Source organism: Pseudochaenichthys georgianus, chromosome 8 (genome assembly GCF_902827115.2).
Source record: "Pseudochaenichthys georgianus chromosome 8, fPseGeo1.2, whole genome shotgun sequence".
NCBI classification, from domain to species: domain Eukaryota; kingdom Metazoa; phylum Chordata; class Actinopteri; order Perciformes; family Channichthyidae; genus Pseudochaenichthys; species Pseudochaenichthys georgianus.
In genome coordinates, this window is record NC_047510.2 from 18,005,686 (window position 1) to 18,024,620 (window position 18,935).

Genomic DNA, 18,935 nt, shown 5'->3' on the forward strand with positions numbered 1-18,935 from the left:
TGATGTTAATATTGTATTTTTATTGTTGTGGTCTGGTCTCTGAAATGACAAGTAATAGGCAAGATGCTGTTTGGATTTTGTTGTTATTTGAATTTACTAGTTTTAATCTTGTTTCATTATTTTTAATTGCTGTAAAATAACGTCATCAGTCTCTTCCTCCCCACTGAGCATCTCATTTTCATTTTAAGTTCTGCCTCCCACCATCCTTGAGTCTTAACTCAGATTCACAGGTCCAGCTCGTGTGTATATTGTAGGTAATAAAATCCGAGAGATTTATTTAAGATTACTACAATTCCTTTGTGTTTTTCTCTTCTGCTTAAGTAACTTTGTTCAATCTGCGGAGGGATTTATATTCGAAAGGGGACACACGTCAGTGTTTGGTGACTAAGACGCAGGAACAATCCTGCTGACAATATATTATTGGATGGGAAAGTTGCAACAGACACACATGCACACATTTCCCACGAAGCTGCGCTTACAGTACATGTTAATGAGACAAAGACACACAGAGATACCAACACACTTAATCCTCTCAAAGAAGAGTTAGAGATGGGCGAGGCAGAGTGAGGGATGGGAGAGGAATCGGAGGGCGGCAGATGGCCAGAAAGACGTCAATCCTTTTCATTCTTCCCAGACAGCATAAGGGCACTGTGAGTAATTGCAAACAGGACTGACGTTAGCTTCGGGTCCCCGCACGTCAGAGAGGAGAGCCAAGTTAGGTGGAGGCAGAGGTGAAGTCCTGCAGGTCAGCAGAGATCCGTAAATACGACAATGTGTGGAGGTTTGTCTGAACATTCCTGAAATTCAAATTTGAGATGATGTTCAGATGGATCAATGGAGCGCAGCACTAATCTGACCTGTAGCATGAGAGAGAGCTGCAACACATGACGGGAGGAGATCGCACCATCTGAGGCAGCAGGGGTCAGCAATTTAATCACTGCAGGCAGCCATCAGCATCGAGACAAGAGTGTGCATGTCCAAGTGTGTGTTTGTGCCGGTTTGGGTTTATAAGGAGCCTCATCTGCTCCGACCCGAGGCCTGTTGTCTCTATTTTAGCGGAACGCAAACATATTCCTGAGAAATGTGTTAATTGTATTGCCAACAATGAACGTTTTTGACCAAAACTGTTAATGATTACGTTTCAGCGCTACTAACGATGTCCTTTATAGCTTAATCTGACAATTGTTTCCTCAATAATCATTTGACCTATTACAAATGTGAAAATAATGAAAAAGATAATTTCAAGCAATATTAATCAGAGAAAGTCAGTAAATCCTCAGAACTGAGAAGATGACCATAAGATTTGTAGCATTTCTGATTAGAAAATTGCCAATGGCTTAAGTGCATTATGGTATTAACATGTTTGTTTTAGAATGTAAGTGGAAAACCTACATTTTAAACTAGGTTAATTACGGAGCATAATGTTTTACTCATGAAGGTAGAGTTAATTAAACATGACGTCAAATACCTGATGTAATCACATGAGTTTCATCTGCAACTATTTGATTTTGTAAGTCTATAATAACTTAGTCAAATTAATTTTTGTATAACATGGAATGAAAACAACATAATGTGATCATATATCATGAAAAAAAAACAATCATTTCAAGAAGAAAAATGTCACATTTGGTTACTTTGAAGTCTTTCATGTTACATGACTGACTGTTAATTAAATCCAGTGGCAGCAGCAGTGACACAGATGTCCTGGTTTTAGAACACAGTCTGACATCTAGAGGCAGGATCACTCATGACACGAACCATAGTGCAATATACATATGACCTATAGACGATCTGTACTATTCAATATCTTTTCTGTTTTACTGACAGGAACTGAGATGTAAAGTATCCAGCATGTCTTCCCTCTGATACTCCTTTTACATGCCTCATCTCACGCTGATTTAACATGTGTTTACATTTGAGCACACATCATCACATTCTCCCCGAGTCACTGCACAAAGTCATGTGGAAGGAATTCAGAAATTCATGACATGGGTGAATCACATGTGGTCTTTATTAAATAAGTGAGACATCCTATATATACATATCCTCATCCACATCCACACTGTAAAAATCACTCACTTATAAAATTATGTTATATAACCACTTTGGCTTTTTAAGGTAAAACTCTATACAACATCATTTAGAAAAAAACATGTATCTCCTTACATCGTTTAGTTTTTTGGCTGCAATTGCAATTCTTTAGTTAAAGGTAACAAACACACAGAATTCACAAAGAAAAGTATCAAAAACTTCCAAAATGTCTCTGCTGGTTTATCCACATTATCATTCATCCATAAGCTTTATTGCAGAACACCATTTCGTATTGTCATGCCTTCCACCACGGTGCGCAGCAAAGTATGCCTACAAATAAATAAAAATTGAGATACAGATGGACAACATAAAGGATTACTACAAAGAACTGGTCTGAACTGGTCTCTTTTTTCACTCAGAGGCACAAACATCATAGATTTGATGTTATAACAAGTAGTAAGCCAGTTATATTAAGATAATGCAAGCTCTGCTCTGTATTTGGAGCTCTCTTGGGAGTCTGAGCAGCAACTATGAACTCTGATGGAACAACTAACCCCTTACTAATTCACAGATAAATAAATACTTTTTCTAAATCAAAAATATTTTAAAACACATAAGGAAGAGATAGGTGTGGTCTAGCGAGTTGGCAGAAGTGTATTTAAATAACCAAGAGGTGTCAGGGGTGTTGTAAAGGCTGAACTTTACATCTGCTTGAATGTGATTTGCTGTTAAAAGTCAGCTGATGAATCAATACATGATTGGAATCAGCTGAATGAAACTACCAACAGCCAATTTCTTAATGTACAGATGGAGAATTTTTGATATTATTAATGACTTTCAATAACCTGTATACATTGAGTATAGGACAGAGAGTTAACTGTGGCAATGAAGTTGTCATTAATGTAAAGCCGGTGAGTACTATCGCTATCGCTCAGACCATCAGAGTATAGTGTTGCTCAGAAGTCAGAAGTGTCAGCTGACCTGATATCAGTTTTCCAACCATCTCTCACGGCTGTATGTATTACACGGCTGTATGGAACATACAAACTGATTCATTCCAACTATATGAACTCTGTCACCACCACCTCCATGATGAGCGATTTCTTTGTTGTCAACATCAGCACAAGATTATTGCGTCACATTTCTACCATAACTCTGACCATTACAGGTCATAAGCAACTGTATCCCTTACTGCACATTAATCTATTAAAGAGTATGTGCACAGCAGCAGTTCAGGGCATTGCAGTTTACGGCATCAGACTAATGGATGGTTAATGGATTTCCTACATGGCACACTTTTTATTGTCCACAACAGTAATAGTGACATCAATAAACAGGGATTGTATAACATATATGTTATACTGCAACATGATAATAAGTGTTGTATGTCTCTGCAACATGTTTCTCTAAATTATATTTCCTGCCTAAAACGAGCAAGAATGCAGAGAATGTCATAAAATATTTTGTTTAGTTGATCAGTGGGTAAAATAGTTATCTAAAGAGTCTTGACATTGTCTTTAAAGGTACGTTTTGCCAAACAACCTCTAGGGTTTTAAGACGATTAACTCTGTAACAAATGCAGCTTATATCAGTACAAATCTTTGTGTACATGTTTCTTTCACTCAGAAGTATACTTCTTGATACTCTCCTTTTCTGAATTTGAAGCAGTTTGAAGTGTTTTCTCGATCAAACCTGAGTGACCAGAGGTGCTTTGAGGTAGAAGTTAAACCCTCTGCGTTCACCAGCTTCCTGTCCGTCACAGAGTCCTGCCAGGAGAGTCCCATTGAGCGGGGGATAGATAGGCCTAGTGTCCACGTACAATGGGGCATAATCTCCCTTGTGTTCTTTCTCCTCTTCCAATCCTTCCTCATCTTCTCCCTCTTCACCGTCCTCTCCCTCCCAGACGGACGTGGGGACATGGTTGTACTCGGTCGTGTCCTCACACTCATTCCCACGGTGGTAGAAATAGCTGAAGTTCGACACGATGACCGGGACTGGCAAAGATATAGTAAGCACGCCGGCGATGGCACACATGGAGCCCACCAGCTTACCGCCCACCGTCTCCGGGTACATGTCCCCATAGCCGACCGTTGTCATGGATACAACAGCCCACCAGAACGCCTCAGGGATGCTGGTGAACGATGTGTTAGGACTGTCGACCTCTGCAAAGTAGACAGCACTAGAAAAGAGTATGACTCCGATGAAGAGGAAGAAGATGAGCAGGGCGAGCTCTCTGAGGCTGGCCTTCAGCGTCTGACCCAAGATCTGGAGGCCCTTTGAGTGACGAGAGAGTTTGAAGATCCTGAAGACCCTCACCAGCCTGATGACTCTGATCAGGGCAAGGGACACGGACGGTTGCTCGGTTTTGTCCCTGGCCAGCTCTGTACCTAGGGTGACGAAATAGGGAATGATGGCGAAGAAGTCGATGGTGTTCATGACGTCCTTGAAGAAGTGCACCTTGCTCGGAGCACAGAGCAAGCGCACAACTAGTTCAAAGGAAAACCAGATGATGCAGATCGTCTCTACGATGAAGAAGGGGTCCTGGAAGGGCGTGAAGCCAGGTGGGACCAAGATGGTTTCGTTCGCTATGGTTGGGTGAGCTATGGTGGTGAATTTCTGTAAAACAAAGCATGAAGGAAAAATGGGTACCGTTGCACTTAAATATTAAAGAAGACAAAGCAGGTGCCACATATATTTTAAAATCTGCCATTTATCAGACATGCAGTGGAAGGAGAAATACTAGAATAAAGGGTCGAGGAAAGTCTATAATAAATATCTCTATGGGGACAAAGTTTACAGGAGGTAAACAAGGAAAGTTTGTCCTCAGCAGTTTCCTAGTATGACAGCTGTCATCAGGATCTGATCAGTGAGATCTGTGATACTGTGCTAACATTCACTCCTCTCTATTTTCACTCCCCTGGCTTTATTTTTCCTCACTGACTTTTATATAAATCAGTTTCTCTATTAATAAACGCTCACAAAACACATCAAGTTCATATGACGCTGGGTTGTGTGTCAACCTAGACACTGGCATGGCCGAGGCATCTGACACTTTCATTTAACCCGGCTGCTTGTTTTTTTCTGGGAATGAGTTAAGAAACACTGGGCCTTCATGTCTTTTAACAAGTTGATAGAGTTACTCTAAGCTTTTGGCGGCCTAGAAGCACATTTTCTCCCCAACACTATATGTATTTATATGTTTATGTTTTTTTTTATGTCTGTCACCCTCATGTTCTCATGTGTCCTAACTTTGCAATATAAACGTTAACCCTTACACTTCAGATTAATTTCAACTTTTTTCATTTGAAAGGTTCTCTTCTCACTTATTATTATTGTAATCTAGCCTACGAGGTAGATCTTTTTTGTAAAGCTATAAGATATTCACCTCTGAAATTCCTGCAAAAATACACCCAGTATCCTCTCTATAAGAATCCCCTCTCAAATCTAATGCAATCTAGCCCAAGATATCTGCAACAAAGTCCACCTTTATGTAGGTAATAATGTTTTATTATGATTGACACAACTATATGTTTATTATTGAGATTTTATTTTGAAGTGGTGTTAAACTGGACTGCACAGGTATTTCTAGTTTTGCCCACCACATTAACAAACATGAGGGGGAAAGAATAACAGAAAAACCACCACCATAGTTGACAGTGTCAGAGAAAACATTTTAATATTTCTAAATGTTACCTTTTAAACATATCTGTTGTTTTCAATTACATTACATTGTATAAATGTACCTAATAAAGCACCAAAGTACAACAGTACAGCTTCACAGACAGCTAGCTTGGATTTTTGCAAAAACAGTCTATGTCACAAAGATCAGCACTAAAAGTCACATGCAGTTACAGAAAGTAACTGGATCTACAGAAAGTTGCTCATAACTAAAGCGCGTTTATACTGACATACTAGGATAATTCATCCAATATGAGTTTCTCTCATTGTTTTCAGGTGGCCAGGATCAGATGCAAAAAAAAGTGTTGCCTTCAGCTGCAATTGTTGCTATCAGCCTCCACAATCCATTCTTTGTTAATGTCTTAGTCAGTATGTTTTTAATACGTTGGTCAACACAGATCATTTCTTATTGACCGTTATTCTAATGTGATGATGGTGTCAAAATCAGCTCTAAAGGATATTTAGGGTTGGGCAGTGCTTCTTAAAGTGTGGTCCGTGAGCGCCCCCTAGTGGTCCGTGAGTACATTGGTAACATTTCACATTTGAAATAAATAAATACATTTAAGTTTTCCGCACTCTCGCGGGAATATCTCCGCAATGGAACGAGCTTAAGTTTCACTTTCTATTGCATGATAAAACCCAGGGCAACACCTTCGTCACACATGTTGCCACTTGTTTGTACCATTTTCAGGCGATTTCTAATCTGTTCTAGAAAAACGATGTGTTTTGGGATATTTGTGGAGTTAGGTGGTCCGCGAGTGTTTTTTTATTGGTTAAGTGGTCCTTGGTATGAAAAAGTTTGAGAAACACTGGGTTAGGGATATCACTAGGTCAGTGCAGAACATATCCTGCCAATGTCTATTATTGTTTCCAACTTGAAGCTATTTCTACTACGGCGAGAAGTAATGTGAGGACGCGTCCAAGTTCAGCCATTCCCTCCTGTTGCTCGCTAAGGGAAAGACAGTGAAGAGTGGAGGATGTGAGTGAGCTTGAGGAGATTATGCAGCCCTTTGATTTAAGTTGAGACCATTATCATTCATTCATTTAAAAGACATAAAACTGGTCAATAGAATAATTTAATTGATAAGTTTTCAACACTATCTTGTGAGTGAGTGATAACGTGAGGACAGCTGTGCATGCAGTTTGTGTTTAGTTTGCGTAGCGTTCCAAAGGCGCCAAATGCTCTGATCACATGAGCATATCTATCTATGTATAGCAGTGTTGCTGGTGATTGGGAACGTAAATCCAACCAGCGCCACTGTGGTGTCACTTCTGCTCCCCGGACCTCTAGAATTTGCCTCGTCTCCAGGCTACTGGAGCGTTTGCAATGCTAATTTCATTTTGTTGCAGTCCTCAGAAAAGTTAATCTGCGAGTGTCTTTTCCATGCTGATTTCAGTTAATGAGTCATAGGGTTTATTAATACAGACTTTAGTTTATGTGTTGATGTGCTCTAAGGGTTGTCCTTTACTCTATATATAGGCCTTTAGATCTCTTAGGGGTAACGTGAGACCAGCCCGTCTCCTTTCCTTCAGTTCACACTTAACCCTTTCCAATTTCTCTCTATCCCTCTTCTTAGTACTTTAGTATCAACTCCACCTGAATGTGCTGTTGCATTTGGCAGTTGTCCGTGAGAGGCTGACAAGGCATATCATCGCCACAACATAAAACCACATCCATCCTGCTCTGTCTGCCAATATTCTTTCCTTACTCTTATTTTTCTACTAGCAGTAAAACAACCTGTCTCTTCCACTTCATTCCTTCCCCTCCATATGAGAGGATCACATTTAACGAGAAGTCCAAAATAATCCCATGTAAACATCTGCCTCGCCTTTTCTACTCTATTTGCTGCCTTTGCCGTCTCTTTCCCTGATCTTGATTCTTAGCGTTGATATTTCTAATAATCCTTCAATTCTACTCTCCTTGTGTTGAGAGGAGATAAAGACCTTGCACTGTGAGAGCTGGTTGCTGTTTCGTATGGGACAACTGTCAGCACATGTTGTCCCTCTATGATCACCTCATCACTCCATTACAATGTTAACCTCTGTTCTCTTCGCACCCTGTCAGCTACCTGCCTTTTCCATACATAACCCCAATCCTATCTATTTCACTCATATGTGTCAGCACCATCCTCACCTCCCTCTTTTCCTTCTCGTTCCTGAACTCAGGCAGTGTCTCCAGGCAGAAGATGAGAATGGAGATCACAATGACCATGACGCTGATGATGGCGATGATGCGAGCTCCGCTGGAAGACTCTGGATACTCAAACAGCATCCAGAGGCGACGCTGCAAGTCATTGGCGGGTAAAGGCCTCTCCTCCTCCTTGGGGAACCCTTCATCTGCTTTGTAGCGTTCGATGATATCTTCTCCGAGCTCATAGAAGCGCAGCTCCTCCAGGAACATATCCAGTGGGACGTTGGCGGGCCTCCGCAGTCTCCCGCCTGACTGGTAAAAGTACAGGATGGCATCAAAGCAGACGCGGCTCCTGTCCAGGAATATTTCGTTCCGCAAGGGGTCAAAGTAGCGGACGCGACGTCCAGGGTCACCAAGCATGGAGTCTGGGAACTGGGCGAGGGTGCGGAGCTGCGTCTCATAACGCATCCCTGACACGTTGATGGCTAGGCGTTCCGTCAGAGCCCAGCCGGTCCTCGACTGGCGTTTCTCCTTCTTGGCCACTCTGCTCGGCTCCTTCTCACTGATTTCCTTCTCTAGCTTGTTGTTCTTGTCTTTGGTCCATTTTTCTTCGTCACCTACCTCCTCAGCTTTCTGATTTTCATTTGTCTGCCCTCCTCCTTCTTCTCTTGCACCTCCTCCTTTGTCTTGATTATCCATCCTTTATGTTTTTTTTCCTCTTTGTTCTGTTTCTTTTCTTACTTTTCTTGTTTCTTCACTCTGGGGAACAACACTTAAAGGTTAACTTGACTTAGATGATGACGAAATATGTATATATGCTGACAGTTATTTTACTCTTATTTTTATATCTCCTATTTTTATAGTCTTTTATTATTATTATCATTATTTCCTTGATTTTATATTATTTATTTTAGATTTTAGATTTTATTGATCTGTGTGAATCTTTGCTGTACTATTTTTCACGCTTACCCTGTTGCTGCTTTTGTACAACTGAATTTCCCCTCGGGGATTAATAAAGGTTCATCTTATCTTATCTTATCTTACTTAAAGGTTAACTTGACAATGCAGAAACAAGAGAACAGAGAAGCATGAGTAGATCAATCAAAACTTTAGTTTAGTAATATGAAATAAACTGTGACTTAGTTGTTAAGTTGTGACATACATTACACCTCCAAGTGATAAACCCCAACAATAATGCATCATTCGTTTTTTATACAATATCTTGGAACTGATAACAAGATATTTATAGCAAAATCTCACCTCAGTATTCTTTGTAAATTCAGCTGAGAAATGTTCTGAAAGAAAAGACAGTAGTTTTTGTTTTGTTATTTATATCACATAACAGTACTTGTTTTTTAGAAGTTACCTTTAAATAGTGTTACAAAGCAGGGTTTGAGTTTTGTCATAAATTAATAGATTATGCATTTTATTTACCTTTTTTAATTATAAACTGTATTGTAAACAACACCATGCAAAACGCTCCATACATGCAGTCAGCTTCATGCTCATCACCATGTCCAGTTCATCCAGTAGAAACCTCCTCTGGTCCGTCTGCCTGTCAGGGCTGATGATTCAAACTAATCACACCTCCAGAGAGCGACCATAACCCAGCTGCTGTACCTCCACCTCGGGGTGCCTTTAGGGCTCACCCTTTGCTCCTTCTGAGACAGTTTGTGTATCAATTCCCACATGATGATGTCCAGACAACCCCTCCTCCTCCTCATCCGGCATGTCGTCCCTCCTTCGTGTGTCATGTTTAGGAGAGGAGGGGAGGTGGCAGAGGAGCATTGTGGCTCCTTCAGGGGCTGCTGCTTTGGCGTTAATATGCAGCTCGGGTGAAGTTAGTTAAGCTTCTTTGTAGGTCACTCGCGGTCTTCACTTGTGCTCTCTCACGCTCTGTGGGCCTGTAGGGAATGCTTTCGGGCCGAAATTCGATCCTCGACCTCTCCTACTCCAAGAGCACCCCTGCCCCCCTCAGCCTTTACTTTGCCCCCAACAACCTTTCCTGGTCGAAAATGCCAACCTGCTAACCCTCACTCTTTCTTAAACACACTGTAAATGTTTGCACACTCACGTAGTAGTGAGTATTTTGATGACGAAAAAAGTCGGTAATCTAAAACTTAAAGTGTTGTTGATGGTGATTTACACTCTGAATGTGCCATCATATATGTAGTATTTTTCTTTAGTTTCAATCATCTTAAACTGCTGTCAACATGTATTTTAAATTATGTTTGTCTACTGTGGCTTACGTAAAAGTGTCCACAAATTTAAAACATGTCAAATTGAAACCTGACCTGCCTTCATTTGATATTAAATATAAATCTGGATGTGGTTATTTTAAACTCATCATGAAGACCACACTCAAGCATTTATGTGTGGCAATGTGTCTGTCTGTGTGCAGTAAAACTACAATTCCCATTACAGGAAGAGCTTTAAATGTCGCCTTTAATTGCATGAGTACCTGACTACTGCAAACAAACTAAAACAAATTTGATACAAAGCTTCACTTCTCATTAGAGGTAGCTTTATCACTTCAGTGATACCCTTGACTTTTCTTTATATAGTTTCATCATCAGGTTAAAATTAAAGTTGTTCCAATGCTTTTAACTTTATGCCCAAATATCTGAAAAACGGATCACGTTTTCAGCCTCAACTCAACTGTACTTTGTGTTTAGTGCTTATCAGCAAATGTTAGCATGCTAACAAGGTAAATTAAGACTTGACAAAAAACCTGAAGTTAACTAAGATAGTAAACATATTCGTATTACTGTGAGTATGTTAGCATGCTGATGATAGCGTTTAGCTCAACTGTAGAGCTGCTAGCATGGCAGTAGACTCTCACTGGTCTTGTTATTGTATTAGTGCACTGCATTCATTGTAGTAAGTTGCTTTACTGTATTTCAAATATTTTTCTTACCTATTTTGAAAATTGTCTGTTTCAGTATAGGTGTTGTTATCATCAGCATTTTAATGTGCGTTTTGTTGTTGGTCTGCTTTCGTTAGAGCGTAGTCGGGGCTCATCAGGCATGTTTCAGTGAGTTGTGTGATGTCCAATACTACCAACAGCACCTGAAGGCAGCAGAGCAGACCTCGTGATTTGTAGGAACTTTGAACCTCAACTACAAACTGAGGTTATAAACCATAGATATATATAAACACTAGATGACTCACCCGCGCTGCTGGCCAATGGAGACCGACGTTGCCACTTGGCCGCCATCTTGCCACAGGCAGTTCTCTCATTCATAACATTATGGTTTACTATTTAAATAACCAATTTCAATTTTCAAACGGTTTGTTTTTTTTATAAACATCAAAGATGTAGTTATGATACTGCATACTTATAATCATGGACTTTCATATGAAAATAACATTAATCAGATAAAGCAATAGCTATACACACACACAAAGTATTTATATTAAATATTTGCCAGTGTATATATTTCCATTTATTTTATTATATTGTTAATATTTAAAATAAATTATAAAATTAAAATACATTTATATTTTATATATAAAAATCGATCTCATGTTACCACTCTGTAAGCCAAGAGTTGTTAATTTAGCAATGCCTTAGCTTGAAGAACAGGGACACAACTAATGACAATAGCATATGTTGGTATATTATTTAGATATTCACACCTTTATCAGAAGAACCAAACCAACATAAAATGTGCTCACAGACAGGCCAGTTCTGTCTCATTTATCACAATTATTTTTGACATGAGATCTTCATATCATCCTAGTTTTGTATTTAGTTTCTAGATTTGTAAACAAATCCAGAACCTTTGAAATATGTTATTGAAAACAGACCAAGAATAATATAAACTGTACCATCATGTGTCATTTTGTGTCCTTCTGTAGTTTGTCTTGTCTCACCCCGGCTGATATATCACAAAATCCACTGTTTAAATTGTTCCCTATATTGCCCCTATGCCCCTGTAAGGTGTCCTTGGGTGTTATGAAAGGCGGCCCCCCAAAATAAATGTATTATTATTATTAAGAAGAACAACTTGGTGTGGTGTAGGAAGCAGGAGCAGGGGGGTATACTGCGAAGCAGGATTTTCGCTTAGCCGGCTAAATTCAGGGAAAACTCCGGCTTTCCGGTCATCCGAAGCTGGTTCTCTTTTTAGCAGGCTAGATCTCCATGGTAATATATGCTAAGCAGCTAACCTGGTCGGGACCAGGTTAGGTTGCAAGCTAAGAGCTCAACTCAGTGAAAGCACCGCCTGCTGACCAATCAGAGCTCAGTGTGCGGAGTTTAAAGCGATCAAGTCATATTACAGGAGAAAGGAAATACAGAAAAACTGCCGTCGCAGGAAAGACGGCCGGCAAAAATCACCGACTGTGTGAACGTGAACATTAATAGAATATCACCTCCATCTTCAGAGCAATCTGACTATTATAACATTAGCGTTAAGAAAGCTTACTTAAATATCGGCCACAACATAAGTAACCGGATCAAGTACATTAAGTACAGTCCGCGGCATATCACTTCATAATGTATCATATATCTCCTTATCTGAGTCAGCTGAGCCGTATCTGGCCGTGCAACACTCACAGTGTCACATACTGTATGCAGAAGTATTATTTTAAGCAACACATAAGTTGACGAAACACTCGAGACAAATGTAATTGAAGTCAGATCGTGTTTTAGACGGGGCAGTGATATCATAAACCTGTTAATGTACGCATTCAAACACTTTTTCTTTTGCCAGCTGTGTTCACCTTGCAGGTGCAGCTCTGTGGCTTTTATCCTGGATAAAGTGTTTAAGTCATGGATGTTTAAAGTTTAACTTCTTCATTTTTGACTAGTATTAAAGTTCACTTTTCATTGAGGAAGTATGACGCTGCGCTGTCAGTACGCTTCTCCATGTTTGTGATTGGTCGAATGCTCCAAATACCACCCCTTTCATGTGAACGCGCACCTAACTAGATAGGACACGGCTGGCTTGAGCGATCCACTTGATAACCAGCGTCGTAGTACAGTTTAGCGAGAGCGCGTATGTTTTGGATTAGGCCAACCGGCTAACTCAAACATATCCAGGTTAGGTTGAACCAGGTTCGTAGCATAGGCCCCAGGTGGGGAGAGATGGGGCTTCAAGGTTCAAGGTTATTTGTTTTAAATGTGTCTTGGAGATAAGGACCAGCTGCACACAATAAAATACAGTATAACACAAAACCAATAAGACACACGGAGACACATGGCACACCAACAATCAATCATCGTCCAGCCTCAGCTTTGGTATTCTTTCACAACCATGTTATGGGTTTATTAGACTGAGCAAACATAAACATATGTGGGGAACATAGTGCTGCGTCTCATGGAACATGAATATTTAATAAATACATAGTAGTTGGCGATATATGCTCCCAGTGATAGCGATTCGCCATTAAACATCCGTAGGCTGCACAAAAGTCCGGCATAGTCAGGTACTTCTGTAAACACAAAGCCAGCAAATTCCTGTATCATAATGCAAGATGTTTTTAACAAGCCAAACCACTTGGAAGAAATCATGTGTAACTTAAGTTATGTTGAAAATAAATAGCAGTTCTGCCTCTCCCACTAGTGTAGTGCTGGGTCAAATTTGTAATATTAGGTCTCACTCACAGCCTCTTGTTATTAGCCAGCTAATAAATACAACCACATACACAAAGAAAAGCTGCAATTTCAACATGTCCAAGCATCCTGTATCATAGCCATGCTAATAATGTTTCTAATAAACCAAACCGTTTGTAAATCAGTCAAGATTTCAGAGAGTTAAGAGTATTTTTGTGCAGATCACTCACCTTACAACAGCTACCATAACGCGAATCAGAGTAACTGTTGACTGTGGCAAGATGGCGGCCGGTCAGCTACACTGGAAAATCTCCCATGAGCCATCTAGTGTTTATAATATATATCTATGTTATAAACGAGAAGGGTCTAGCTGCGGCCGCGGACAGTACACGACGGTACACGACCTACATCCATGTACACGACGGTACACGACACGCCCACCTGACACGACACTACGGTGGTGAGAGACCGTACATGGCAGATTAAAAGCGAATTGACGACACTACACGACACGCCCACCTGATACGACACTACGGTGGCTGAGAGACCGTACATGGCAGATTAAAAACGAATTGCAAATGTTATTGTAGCATTTTAAGAAACTATTAGGCAAATAAATTAATCACCTATCAGTTTGAGAACCCCTTATCCCATTTTGATGGTTGACATCTCATTTGAACAGTGAAAGCCAGAATGACAGCAAGGGTGAATTTTATTTTATAATTTTGCAATAAATCAAAGATATGTTTACTGTATATTATAAAAATGCTTGTCATGTAGGCATACTGGAGATGGAAAGGCTTTAGTCAGTGTTGTAGCTGAGATTCTTACCGTTCCAATGATGTATTAATAATAAGTGGATACTTGGATTTATATGGCGCCTTTCATGAGACCCAAGGTCGCTTTAAAAAGAAGAACAGGAGTAGAAACAAACATAACAAAAGGCAGTCAGACAAAACAACAAATAGATTTGGGGCCAAAGGCCTTGGCAGACAGATGGGACTTGAGGGCCCTTTTGAAGGCGTCAAGCGTGGGGATGTTGCAGATCTCCGCAGGGAGAGCGTTCCAGAGAGTGGGGGCTGCCATACTGAAGGCTCTGTCCCCGAAGGATCGCAGGTTGGTGCGGGGGTCCAGAGTCTGAAGACCGCAGGTTCCGGGGTAGGGCATGTGGGAATTGTATTGATTTGATACAAGCAAGCCAGTGTTTCATTGTGTACTTTCAACTACAGTATGGTCCGGCAAGTTCAGCATTCACTGTGATGTATATAAAATAAGACACTGATACCGTTTTCCTCAATGAACATTTATTGAACAGAACATCATGTGGAAAATCAGAGCTGGTCAACTTAAAAAAATATTGACCTACAGGAGTTTAAAGCCCATTTAAAAACTCCTCGGAATCTTTCACTGAAGTCCTTCAGCCTTTGGTGCGCTTCCTCACTCATATTCTTGGTGTGGTAATGAGAACAAAGTTCCATCTCACTGATAAGACAAGATGGTATAAAGAAGTCATATATGTAATATTATAAAATCACATGCATCAGGGGTTGTACACTTTAATGTGTCCATTCACTAACCGACTCTTTAGGAAGGAAGCTGTAAGGCCTCCTGTTATAGGAGTGGTCCTCGTCAGTGTCCAGGGGCATCAGTCAACCATTATTTTGACATGCACGGTTTAACTCCTCCAAAAATGATCCAGGCTCGATTCAGAATGACACAGTACCACACAAAACAAATGTTGCATGTACCATAAGTTCTATGTAGTATGTGTGGAGGAAACTTCTGTGTAGCAATGCAGCGGGAGTCACCGACTTATGAAGGAGACACGGGATGAGCAGGAGCTTTGATGTCAAACACTGATGGTTTATTTGGAGTTACGGCCAGAGAGTTGACAAGACAGGTGGTGTGTCACGAGTTGACACAGCGGTTGCCAAACCAATTCTGAAGAACTCTTTCTGTAGCTCGAGGTTTTATCTAGTTCGGAGTGTAATAATCAACATTCTTCATCAGTGAGACGAAACAAATATGGACCCTGAATCTAACTAGAGCTCTCGTCCATAGGAAAGAATGCGCGCCAGGGAACCTTCGTCCCTGAACAGTGAACTACCTCATGGCGGCTTGTGCTCTGTCATAGACTGGCAACAACAATGCGCCCAAGCTGCCCTTCCTTAAGAGAGATAGCAGCAATACCCAAGGCCGTAGACATATGCCATGGGAAAGGAGACAGTGAGAGGAGAAAATGATGAACTGTGTCGAAGGTTGAATACCTAGGCAAATTATTCCCTAACAGTATGTGTTTTAGGAGTAGTAACCCACTACCATGTCTGTGAGAATCCCTTCATCGTGAACAATGCCCCTTTCACACCAGCGCCTTTTCAGCTCCGGCTCGGAGCTAGAGCCTGAAAAGCGCTGGGTTTACCAGTTCACACCGGAGCTGCGCCGGCTCTTAGCTCCGGAATCCGCTTCATTTCCAGCTCCAAAAAATTGTCGGTCCAGAGGCAAGAGCTTTGGAGCTAAGAGGTGACGTCGCTTACGTCTCTCTTACGTCGAGGCGTGCAGGAAACTAAACCCACCTCCCATGGGTCGACTGTTATGCCTGCCTACAAGCAGTAGTGCTTATAAACACACTTTATAAAGTCAGGCAACACTAACCAGGCTTCGTGTGATTCTGTTTATTTGTACCTTACTTTGACCGTTCGCTGTTATCGATCATTGTGGAGAGAGGCAGACGTGTTGTTTTGTATTATTGCAGCTATCGGATGCAAGTAGTCAGTTTAGCTTCGGTTGCTATGCTAACATCACCCGTTTTATACCAGAGAAACTTTCATAACAGTGTTGTGATACCAAACAGTGTCAATTCAGACTGACACACATTCACTTAGGCTAAGGGGAACTGGGGATATGCATCAGCTGCTTGTGTGAGTCGGACAGTGAATACTTTAGAGCGGCCGCTGCAGTGTGAGCTAACCGGGAGCTAACGGGAGAATAAACTCCTGTGGAAGAGCAGCCAATACTGCAGCGGTCGGTAAATGCTGCAGAAACACATTAATAAACAATGAACCATGGCACTCTGGACAAAAGTATAAGGTTGGAGAAGTCGTTATTCAATTTATTCTGGCTTCGTGTGATTAAAAGCAACACGATCATCGACCCGACGCAGTTGTTGTTGTTGTTGTGAGCTGCCGTAATGGCTGCCGTTGGGGGGCAAATCAGCGATGTAAACGGTGACGTCATGACGCAGCAAGGGCAGCTCTGGGGCGCCAGTGGGCGGTGTGCACAGAGCGGGAGCTGAAAAGGGAAACCGGAGCTGAACCAGAAAAGCTCCCGCTCGGAGCTAGAAACTGAAAAGCGCTGGTGTGAAAGCCGCACAATAGGTGAATTGGTGGCCAGAGGGCTGTACGTCAAGGACTGGACATGGACGCAGTCAAACCCGACTAGCCCACTTCTCCGTGCATAGTCATATGCCCTGTTGCACGTTTCCAACTGACAGGTGATACCCAAGTTAGATTTTTGGACATGAATACACGGCACAGGACCCTTAAAAAGGTCCTGGAAACTGCAAAAAGTCCCCTTTTTTATCTATGCTATGCACTGTGATTTTAGGTGGCGATTTGCTGTGATGTCCGATGTTTTGGATGAGTGGTGCCTTTGTATGTGCATTTGTAGATTTTTCCTTTTTAGTTGTAGGCTACAAAAACAACACTGTTGTGGTTTAGCGCTTTGACATACATTTTGGGGGCTGTGGAAATATTGTGCCATGTTGCTGCAGCAGCCGGAGCTATCACTGGAGCGGCCGTCGGGGCCATCACTGGAGGAGTCGTTGTGGTCGCCACCAACGTAGTTGGATGTTCGGTGCAGCAGTTTTTAAAGTGACTAAAGAACATCTCCTTTCTCCCAATGATTGTTGGGCAAAAGCCACAGTGATAATGGCTGCTGGCCACACATTTGAGATGGCATTTATAAACATTATAACCTAAAAAAGAGACAGAAAGTGGTTTAGAGGATTCTAGAAACAAACCAAAATGAATTTCTTGTAAATATGCTATTTGAAACAAGGTGTTTGTGTGAGAGCAATAAATAATCATGTCACCAACAATAATATTTTTGCCTATTGTTACGTGCCGTAGTGTGTGTGTGTGGTGGTGTGTGTGTGTTTTCCTCTCTCCCTCTGATTGTCCCCAGGTGCAGCCTCTCCCCAGGTGATCCTAATCGACAATCAGGACTTCCCTATAGGACCGGAGGAGGGCGGCAGTGAGGCCCCTTCTTCCTCTCCTTCTCGTCTGGCTGCATGTGTGCAGCGTGTCTCTGTGTGAGACCCAGCCTAGTGGTGTGCTGTCTATTGTAAACCTGTGTTGTAATTTGGCTGGTGAGCCGCCTTACTTATGTTATTATTAAAACCTCACTTAAACTCCTTCAGCATTGAGTTTCCTCTCCTTTTTCTCTTGTCCAGCTTTCTTATGTGTCGCTACTTCCCTTGGTACCCCTATATCTACCAGGGAACGTAACATGGGGGCTCGTCCAATCTTTGAGACAAAGAGTGAGTATTTGGTTGTTGGTTAGTGTTGATATTGTGTGTGGTGGTGAGCAGTAGTGTATATAGGTGTAAGAGTGGCTGTGAAGTGTCTTCCTGTTGAACAGCTTCCTCAGTTTAGACGGGGGAGTGTCTAGCTGGACTGAATCAGTCCTTCCTTCAGGCACTCATTTTTTATTTTGCCTTTTTTATTTTCGGGGTAATCCTGGGTGGGGATTCATTCCCTGTTGGGGGCAGGCGATTCAGGGTTTTGGCCGCTGATGTTTGCCTTTAAAGTCGCCTCGAGCCCGGCACGCTCCAGAAGATAGTTAGGTAAAGTTTGGTGGGCAGGATCTGGGGAAGTTTGTAAATAAATAAATAATATTTGTAAGTAGCCGTTACTATGGGGTCTAAATTAGATGCCAGGGTAAAAGTGCGTATGGCTCGTCTCCAGTGTGAGAGGGAGGAGCGTGAGTGTGAGCGAGAGTTTCAGCTCAGGCAGGAGCTGGAGATCAGGAAGTTGGAGGCAGACACTGCTGTCCGGATGCGTCAGCTAGAGCTCCAAGCAGCTGTGGTGGGTGATTCTGCCGTTACACCTTCAGGTTCTGCTGCTGCTTTTGATGCTGGTAGCAACATTCAGCTGGTCCCTGTCTTTCTGGAGTCGGAAGTGGAGATGTTCTTTAGTGCATTTGAGCGCATTGCTGCTGCTCTGCTCTGGCCAGAAGACGTGTGGGCCATACTCGTACAGTGCAAGCTAGTCGGCAAGGCTCAAGCGGCTTGCTCTTCTCTTTCTGTCGAGGATAGTTTGGAGTATGACAAGGTGAAAGGTGCTATTCTCAGGGCATATGAGCTTGTGCCTGAGGCCTACAGGCAGGGTTTTCGCGGCATGAAGAAAGCTGCTGGCCAAACATACGTGGACTTCGCGAGGGAGAAGAAAGTCCTCTTTGACAGGTGGTGTAGAGCATGTAAAGCGGATGACATCGCTTCAGTATGTGAGCTGATGCTGGTAGAGGAGTTCAAAAACTGTG

At 41.8% G+C, this 18,935-nt stretch overlaps 1 protein-coding gene across 5 annotated transcripts; it reads right to left on the reverse strand.

Moving 5' to 3' along the window:
* Nucleotides 1-1,993: 1,993 nt before the first annotated feature.
* Nucleotides 1,994-11,050, reverse strand: kcna7 (potassium voltage-gated channel, shaker-related subfamily, member 7). Of its 5 annotated transcripts, none has more exons than XM_071204013.1 (4): nucleotides 11,012-11,050; nucleotides 9,101-9,135; nucleotides 7,844-8,599; nucleotides 1,994-4,647 (listed from the first exon to the last, which is right to left on the reverse strand). In XM_071204013.1, the coding sequence occupies exons 3-4, from the start codon at nucleotides 8,537-8,539 to the stop codon at nucleotides 3,718-3,720; spliced, it is 1,626 nt and encodes a 541-aa protein (XP_071060114.1). In that variant the 5' UTR covers nucleotides 8,540-8,599; nucleotides 9,101-9,135; nucleotides 11,012-11,050; the 3' UTR covers nucleotides 1,994-3,717. The 5 variants fall into 5 exon arrangements, with proteins under 5 accessions (XP_071060114.1, XP_033944753.1, XP_033944750.1 ...); XM_034088862.2 differs by lacking the exon at nucleotides 11,012-11,050 and adding an exon at nucleotides 10,758-10,911; XM_034088859.2 differs by lacking the exon at nucleotides 11,012-11,050 and adding an exon at nucleotides 9,353-10,911.
* Nucleotides 11,051-18,935: the final 7,885 nt, after the last annotated feature.

What these genes read in the sequence shown, in the direction of transcription:
- kcna7 (XM_071204013.1), bottom strand. Translation starts at nt 8,539, where the DNA reads ATGGATAATCAAGACAAAGGAGGAGGTGCAAGAGAAGAAGGAGGAGGG. An exon ending in ACGAGAAGGAAAAGAGGGAG is followed by an intron (nt 4,648 to 7,843) that starts GTGAGGATGGTG and finishes TTTGTTTTACAG; the next exon opens with AAATTCACCACCATAGCTCA.